The sequence below is a fragment of the Pimephales promelas genome, chromosome 1 (assembly GCF_988280905.1).
Source record: "Pimephales promelas chromosome 1, fPimPro1.hap1.1, whole genome shotgun sequence".
Classification (NCBI taxonomy): Eukaryota; Metazoa; Chordata; class Actinopteri; order Cypriniformes; family Leuciscidae; genus Pimephales; species Pimephales promelas.
Window position 1 is genome coordinate 45,862,883 of NC_142769.1, and position 8,886 is coordinate 45,871,768.

The 8,886-nt window shown below is 36.8% G+C and overlaps 1 protein-coding gene across 6 annotated transcripts in view; it reads right to left on the reverse strand.

Moving 5' to 3' along the window:
- Positions 1-1,021: 1,021 nt before the first annotated feature.
- The window catches only part of mllt3 (MLLT3 super elongation complex subunit), a 67,155-nt gene continuing 59,290 nt past the window's right edge, over positions 1,022-8,886 (reverse strand). For 4 of the 6 annotated variants that reach the window (XM_039658461.2, XM_039658460.2, XM_089130294.1 and 1 more), the window contains 6 exons: positions 6,600-6,672; positions 6,251-6,389; positions 5,993-6,092; positions 5,227-5,295; positions 4,821-4,892; positions 1,022-2,458 (listed from right to left, as the gene is read on the reverse strand). In XM_039658461.2, coding sequence (XP_039514395.1) covers positions 2,327-2,458; positions 4,821-4,892; positions 5,227-5,295; positions 5,993-6,092; positions 6,251-6,389; positions 6,600-6,672 — 585 coding nt within the window. In that variant the 3' untranslated portion in view covers positions 1,022-2,326. Of the gene's footprint in view, positions 2,459-4,820; positions 4,893-5,226; positions 5,296-5,992; positions 6,154-6,250; positions 6,390-6,599; positions 6,673-8,886 lie in introns of those variants that run through there. The other 2 variants (XR_016168343.1, XM_089130302.1) reach the window with 2 other exon arrangements.

The following is an 8,886-nucleotide window of genomic DNA, read 5'->3' on the forward strand; positions in this document are numbered from 1 at the left end:
TTGTGTTTAATGTAGAAATTTGTTATTCTAAAAATGCTCATTTCTTTCATAGTGTAGACTATATACAGTGAAATGTATAAATACATTTTTATATGTATTCAGAACACAAAAAAGAAGCAAGAACGAACTATATTCATATCCTATAATGGATATAATAGTTTAAATCGCGGTAGCAGCTTCAGGTTGGTAGTCCAAGACATTGTTCTATCTACTCTTCAGGGATTCTTCCACATGACGAAGCCTCGCTTTCGATTTCAAAATGGCAGCTGCGTGCAATCAGCGTATTGCTATTGCTAGCCTCTCAGAAATCACATAACCTACCTTTAAATTACAGCAAGGTTTCCAGCAAGGTCATGTCTGAGAGTGTCTTTATGTGGGCGTTTGGGAACCCCTAATGCCGCGTTCCAGGCAACCTGTAACCTAGTTTTTCCAACCTTACCCGTGAACTCGTACTAGAGATCGATGTACTCCCAGTTACTTACGAGCTCTGGCGTCACATAGCCCGCGAAACGATACTAAACAACAATGGCAGCCCCATACGGATGCAGTGTTTCTGCAGCCGGTACACGGTGAGAATACACTTTAGGACAATATAACGTTAACTAGTTTTCAGTCCATTAAGTGCAAGGATAAATTAATACCAAATACATTTCCAAATATACAAATAAAGTAAAATAAAAGATATAACAGCTTATCTTGCCTTATGCGCTGTTTTTCCTCCTCAGTTTCCCTCAAATAAACAAGGAGTAAGCACCTATGGCGACAGAAATGATTATGCGCATAAGCTCCGTAAGGTCCGCCATGCTGGTTTGTTAATACATCTAGCTACCACAATTCCTTGCGCTCGGGTAGTTTGGCGTGACTGGCGATACTACAAAGTCGTGATTTACGTGCTCAAAAACCTGCCTGGAACGTAGCGTAATATTTAAGTAAATTCAGATGTTTGTAGCTCTATTCACCAGATAAAATACATTTCATTGATAAAGTGTTCACTGTCAATAACCACATCCACAACGGGTTTGTTTTGAATTTATATTATTATCGGAACTTTCAACTGGAAGCAGGTCAGGGCCTTCGAAGAAAGGAAAGATATCTTCTTATTTTTTTAAATCACATATAAAGTTTATATACACATATAAACATTATATGATAACTAAACTAAAAGCTCTTGGGCTGAGAAAATGAATCTGCGAAACAGTGTACAGGGCATTATTTTCATTCAGCAAAAACAATCAAATCAAATAAAAAATAAAACACTTCACACAGTGCCAATTATTCAGTATGAACCCACTCCGACTCCCAAATGATGTATATTTCTGGCCTGCTCTTCTGATTCAACATTATAAGGAAATGAAAAGGGAATGCTGTTGCTTTTGCACAAAGCAGAGCTCGAGTGCTACAGCTCGACTGCCCGATCTGCTCATATTCGACATAATCTAATTCAAAACCAAAAGAAAAGTCGTCATACAATGGAACTAAAAAGTAAACTTTGATTACTTCTTGATTTCCTCAGTTTAACAAAGCACTCCCAAGCTACAATTGGGACAACCAATGAACAGCCCCGGGAACGGTGGTCCCCAAAAACAATAAATAACATTAGAAGATTCAACATCACATTTCCCAACTGAAACAACCGTAAGAAACATTTTGGGTAGACGTCAACGGATTCGCTTAAGATCCCGTCTTCTTTCCAATGGTGCAATGAAAACCATTAAAATATGATCAATTATTCAACAAGGCAACAGCAATAAATTGCAGACAATGTGCAATTCATTGAATAACAGGTCTAAAAGTCGTCTCCGTCCAGCATTAGGACACTGTTCATTTTACATGATGTACGCCACAGCATGAAAAACTTTGCTTCTGATCCTGTTCAAGTTTCGCATTATGAGATGTTTCATTGCCAATGAGATGGTGATGTTCCCAAGTGCTTGCACAAGTTTAATATCGTTTTCACTTACACACACACACACTTGAAACTCGTACTTAATAAATAGACAATGTGGTAAGGCAGTGTTGAAACATGCATTCATCACAAAGAACCCATCAAACATTCATACGCAAGTAACAATATACACAAATGAGTTTCGATTTGGAGCAAGATTTTTTTTTTTTGGCAATGTCAGATTATCAAGGCTTTTTGGGTGAAGAATCTCCAGACTCATGTCATAATGTTGTCGGTTTCTGAGGCGTTTCGAGAGACGAGCTCTGGAATGAAAGCGGATCCTTCCGTTGCCTTACAAGTTCCTATTTAGAAGGGAAAAACAAAAGTAGGAGAAAGGGGAGGTGTGATCCTCCTCCTGGTGGCAGCCAGCTGCACAAGTCTTCAAGACGATCCAGAAGTCTCCAGGTAGCTTTGCAGCTTCCGAACTGTGGTTTTGTCCAGAGAGCAGAGGTCAAAGTCAAAAGTTGTGTTCGTGATGTGAAAGTGTCCCGTTTCTTCTATGAGGTTTACAATCTGAAAGATAAAGAGAGAAAAATGTATTATCAGAGGGCTAAGCACCAAATATAAAACTGTTTTAAGCAACACTCTTGCTCATATTTAGTTTGATACAGGCATTATCTAGTTTAATGTTGTTACTTTGCAGACACTCAGAAGCAGAATTTCTCAATAATACGTGGCCGTCCCTGTTCTTTTGTCTATATTCCTCTACAAAGCTCCATTGACGTCGAGGACGTCTTGTGATTGTAATGAAGAAGATGCTTTACCAAAGCAGCCTGTTATTGGTTCCAGTCCTCACTGGTTCAGAAGGGGGTTGGACTGTGATTACAAAGAGAGCGCATGGATTAAACTGGACCCTAATGGGACCCAAACCTGATCCGTTTCACACTACAAAGCAAAAGCCGCATATGGAAGGGATTTCTTCAATTTCTCCTGAACGTGGGCCAGAAGCACAGTGAGACCTAGAGGCCTGTTGTGACACTGAAGATAGAAGTCAGCTGTTCGTACGCCTGTAGCCTGGACTAAAAAAAGTGGATGTGCTGCCATTGTTTAAAATGTAGGAAGTTTAAACAGACAATAGAAGGTTATTGTGAAAGTTGTTGCTGATAAAAGGTAGAAAGAAATAATAATTAAAAAACTATTTATACAATATGTTTAAAAAAAACTTTATACAATATGTTAGTTATATAGTATAGTTATACATACATATACACACATTTATACAGAAACGAGCGGTTTGTGTGAGAAAACGAACAGTATTTATATCGTTTTACCTCTTGTAACCACAGCCACGTCCAAGTCGGTCTGCTCAAGCGCCGGAGGTGATCTTGCGCGGTTGCGAAAAAAAAAAAAAAAAAAAAAAATCAACGTCTTCTGTTGCAATTTCCTGTATATCTAAATATGTTTAGATCTTCACAGTGAAGGGTAACACTTCTGAATTCTCTGTGTAAACAACGAGTGACGTACACGCGCGAGAGATCACTTCGCAGACCGAAGCGCGCTCAGATCTCTTGGACTTGGCTGTGATCACAAGAGTTAAAAACGAAATATATACTGTTTGTTTTGTCACACAATCCGCCGATTTCGTGTTTTAGGCCATCAATGTGTACTTACATTTACAAGTCATTAAATCATGTTTAATTTGGACTTCTCTGTGCATGCTCTTTGAGGTGGTGACCATAGACCTGCATTATATGACTGACAGACAAGAACGGTTTGACCTAAAAATATCAAAATTGAAACTACTGCAAAAACAAAGGCACCTACATCTTGGATGCCCTTGGAGGTGTAATGTAAATGTAATATGTGTGTGTAAAATATACAAAAATATATATAATTAAGCTATGTGTGTGTGTGTATATATAATTGATATACATTTAAAAATATAAATGTATTCATTTACTTTACATTTTGTGTAAACAATAAAAAATATATAATTTATAACATTTAAAATAAATTTACATGTATATATATATATATATATATATATAAAATGTTTTGTGTGTATATTTTTAATGTATAAAATGTCAAATAAATGTAAACATTTATATTTTTAAATATAAGTGTATGTATCCCATATATATATATATATATATATATATATATATTTATTATTATTACATATGTTTTTTTAAAAAAACTTTTTTTACCCATATATATATATATATATATATATATATATATATATATATATATATATTATATATCATAGACATCCCAGAATGAAGAATAAATCTTGACAGGATAAAGAATAAAGCTTGCCAATGACATCAACAAATTTTCCAGTTTTCGTTAAAGGATAATCATGGAAGTTAATCAATGCCATATCTTGGGATACATTGCAGAGAAGGAGGATTATTGCACAAAACTTTGGAGGATTAGCGTGATTAAGATGTACATTTGCGCCGTTTGGACCTCATTTGGGACGTCTTCCAGATTTAAACCACCACAGGCTTTGCAACAGAAGGGCACAGCAAATCTTTGGAAAGAGAGAAGTATTACTCTCCATTGTGTCAAAGCAAATAGGCCTCAAAGAACGGGAATTATGGGCCGCAAAGAGTTGACTTGGCAAGCACTTGAAGGGAAGAGAAAACCTACAGTTACCAGTATGATTTATTACATCCAGATATTCATTGACATGTTAATGCTGAGGGTAATAACTTTAAACTTTACAGGTTTCTAAACTTTCAGGTAAAGCTCCCAGTGATCCTTGAACACCGAGAGGGAGTTTTTAAGTGTCCCTTCTCATGTTCCCTCATAAAGGTCTTTCTGCGCTTAAGGAATATATCACTGTGTTTCAGATGCATAGGTCTCTTCGTGCAGGAGTGAGTGATTTAGGAAAGCTGACTTCTGACAGGGCATGCTCCTCATTCATTACCTGCTGTAATATGTGCCTTTCCCTCAGTGCCATTAGTCTTCTGTGAAGCTCAACCAGCTCATCCAAGTACGCCTGCGGAACGAGATGTTAGATTCATCAATAAAAGAGGAGACACGTTTCAGATTGATCAATCACGCCGTCACTAAATGTGACATGTCTAAGATGTGCCATGTGTTGTGGTGTCCTGAACTGCAGGGGGTTTTTTCAGCTGTTATTGCTTTTTTGGACATCAAGTGGCGAATTAAAACGGCATTAAAATTGTTTAGCAATAGCCACACACAATGTATTCGCACAATTCAACTTATTAAAGTGTATTAATATCACAACGATAGGCTGTGAATGCGCTATATGACTATAATTAAATTTAGCACATATGAAAAAAAATAAATAAAATAAAACTGCTTACCTTGTCACAGTCGAGGTTTTTATTTTTGTCCATCTTTGCTTGTTTCATAGGACTTTTGACTTCGTGGATCTGAAAAATGTATCATAATTTAATAAGGTATACATTACCGTTCAAAAGTTTGGGGTCGATCCGATTTTGTTAAATGCTTATATTCACCAAAGCTGCGTTTATTTAATCGAATAACGTATTCCAGTGACCAAATTTGAAATGATTTTCAGCATCAGCATCATTACTCCAGTCTTCAGTGTCACATGATCCTTCAGAAAATCATTCTGATATGATGATTTGCTGCTCAAAAAACATTTCCTATTATCATTATTGAAAACAGTTGTGCTGCTTAATATTTTGTGGAAACCATGATGCATTTTTTTCTATTCTTAGATGATGTTTTTTTTTTCATTTTAATAATTGTAATCCTTGCTGAATTTGTTGAAATGTACAGCTTGTTTTGAAATAGAAATATTTTGCAACATTATAAATATATTTACCGTCACTTTTGATAAATTGAATGCATCCTTGCTGAATAAAAGCATTAATTTACATTTAATTAACTTACTGAGCCCAAACTTTTGCATGGCCGTGTAAATTTATATTATAAATATTTATAATATCCAGTTAACACCAACAACACACATACACTCACTCAAGCAGTTATATAGTTCAATTTTCTTTTCCTCCACATATAATTTTCTCCTCATTGCTCGTGATAAGCACAAACGTTGAAATGGAAGTGTGAAATCAGGACTACAGGAATAGAATGATTCACCTGGTTATTGGTGGATTTCAGTAGAGGTGGGGGGTCATTATGGGGCAGTGGTGAAGAGGCAGAGCTATTTTCACTGTCACTGCCGTCACTTAAACTCACCCTGCGAAATACGTGACAGATATTCACCATTCATTATCCCCATCCGAGTGTCCTCACGTCAGCTACACAGCATGATATGCAGGCATGGATATAATATAGAAAATTGATTTTTTTTTGTCTGCATCCAGGGTTAATTGGAAGCTTTTCATAGACATGTACCTGCGGTGACGATGTGTCATTTGCGTGTGTAACGGTCGCTCTAAGTCCGAGTCCATGTCATTATCATCCTCCTCTTCAGAATCCTCTTCGTTTTCATCCGAGTGCAAATCTGGGATCACCGACCGCAAAGGACCCAGGACTACAGGTAAATAAGGGAGGCAAATGTCTAAAAAAGCTTTTCTTTCTTTAGTGTTATGTCAACAGATCCAACATCAGTCACTTTTCACTTATATAAAAAAAATAAACTAATATATAGCTAGTAAAATGCACTCCGTGGGAAAGAAAAGAGGCTTGAAATGACCCAGACTTTAACCAATCAACAGGATTTGGTAGATATTTGAAAAGTTACCTTGCCGCTTGTGTGCACGTCCAAAGCCAGAGCTGGAACTGGAACTGGAGCTGGCCGGGCTGGGCTGATCCGACTAGGAAATGAGGAGAAGTACCGGCTCAATAACAATAATTATACCAATTCAAAGCATTGGTTTTGTGTGTTCAAGAAGTTTGACCATTAGATTGTTAAAAAATCCCTATAGCAAAAATGAGCTTGCTTATAAAATACAGACTCTGTCCCTATAACATCGCAATAACAATATCAAAAAGACAGTATTGCTTTTTCTAATGATACAAAATTGCAGTCTCGAAGGAGGGAAGGAAGCAAGAAAGGAAGGGAGGAAGAAAGGAAAGGACAGAAGGAAGGAATAAAACTGTTAAAACTGGAAGGAAGGAAGGATTAAAACTGGAAGGGAGGAAGGAAACTGTTAAAACTGGAAGGAAGGAAGGATTAAAACTGTTAAAACAGGAAGGAAGGAAGGATTAAAACTGGAAGGAAGGAAGCTGTTAAAACTGGAAGGAAGGAAGGAAGGATTAAAAGTGGAAGGAAGGAAGGATTAAAACTGTTAAAACAGGAAGGAAGGAAGGAAGGAAGCATTAAAACTGTTAAAACAGGAAGGAAGGAAGGATTAAAACTGTTTAAACTGGAAGGAAGGAAGGGTTAAAACTGTTAAAACAGGAAGGAAGGATTAAAACTGTTAAAACAGGAAGGAAGGAAGGATTAAAACTGTTAAAACAGGAAGGAAGGAAGGATTAAAACTGGAAGGAAGGAAGCTGTTAAAACTGGAAGGAAGGATTAAAAGTGGAAGGAAGTAAGGATTAAAACTGTTAAAACAGGAAGGAAGGAAGGAAGGAAGGAAGGAAGGAAGGATTAAAACTGTTAAAACTGGAAGGAAGGAAGGGTTAAAACTGTTAAAACAGGAAGGAAGGATTAAAACTGTTAAAACAGGAAGGAGGGAAGGATTAAAACTGTTAAAACAGGAAGGAAGGAAGGATTAAAACTGGAAGGAAGGAAGCTGTTAAAACTGGAAGGAAGGAAGGATTAAAAGTGGAAGGAAGTAAGGATTAAAACTGTTAAAACAGGAAGGAAGGAAGGAAGGATTAAAACTGTTAAAACAGGAAGGAAGGATTAAAACTGTTAACAGGAAGGAAGGAAGGATTAAAACTGTTTAAACTGGAAGGAAGGAAGGGTTAAAACTGTTAAAACAGGAAGGAAGGATTAAAACTGTTAAAACAGGAAGGAAGGAAGGATTAAAACTGTTAAAACAGGAAGGAAGGAAGGATTAAAACTGGAAGGAAGTAAGCTGTTAAAACTGGAAGGAAGGAAGGAAGGATTAAAAGTGGAAGGAAGGAAGGATTAAAACTGTTAAAACAGGAAGGAAGGAAGGAAGGAAGGAAGGAAGCATTAAACTGTTAAAACAGGAAGGAAGGAAGGATTAAAACTGTTTAAACTGGAAGGAAGGAAGGGTTAAAACTGTTAAAACAGGAAGGAAGGATTAAAACTGTTAACAGGAAGGAAGGAAGGATTAAAACTGTTTAAACTGGAAGGAAGGAAGGGTTAAAACTGTTAAAACAGGAAGGAAGGATTAAAACTGTTAAAACAGGAAGGAAGGAAGGATTAAAACTGTTAAAAAAGGAAGGAAGGAAGGATTAAAACTGGAAGGAAGGAAGCTGTTAAAACTGGAAGGAAGGAAGGATTAAAAGTGGAAGGAAGTAAGGATTAAAACTGTTAAAACAGGAAGGAAGGAAGGAAGGATTAAAACTGTTAAAACAGGAAGGAAGGAAGGAAGGAAGGATTAAAACTGTTAAAACTGGAAGGAAGGAAGGGTTAAAACTGTTAAAACAGGAAGGAAGGATTAAAACTGTTAAAACAGGAAGGAGGGAAGGATTAAAACTGTTAAAACGGGAAGGAAGGAAGGATTAAAACTGGAAGGAAGGAAGGAAGGAAGGACGGAAGGATTAAAACTGTTAAAACTGGAAGCAAGGAAGGAAGGATTAAAACTGGAAGGAAGGAAGGAAGGAAGGAAGGACATTTATTAGAATGAATTGGACTTTCTAATGCTACATATGACGGTGGTAATCCGGATTGGTAATCTTGAATGTCTTGCTTTGAAAAACCGGCATAAAAGCAAGACGGATTACCTGATCCTGAATAGGAAAAAATGGGATTTCCAAATTCAGATCATTTTGATCCAGATTAAATGTTTTAAACAACTGGCCCCAGATGCTACATTAGAGAGCTTGTTACTGAAAATGCACACGTTTGAACACCACATCTGTGTGGCAATAGGCTAGTTCAGCGAAGT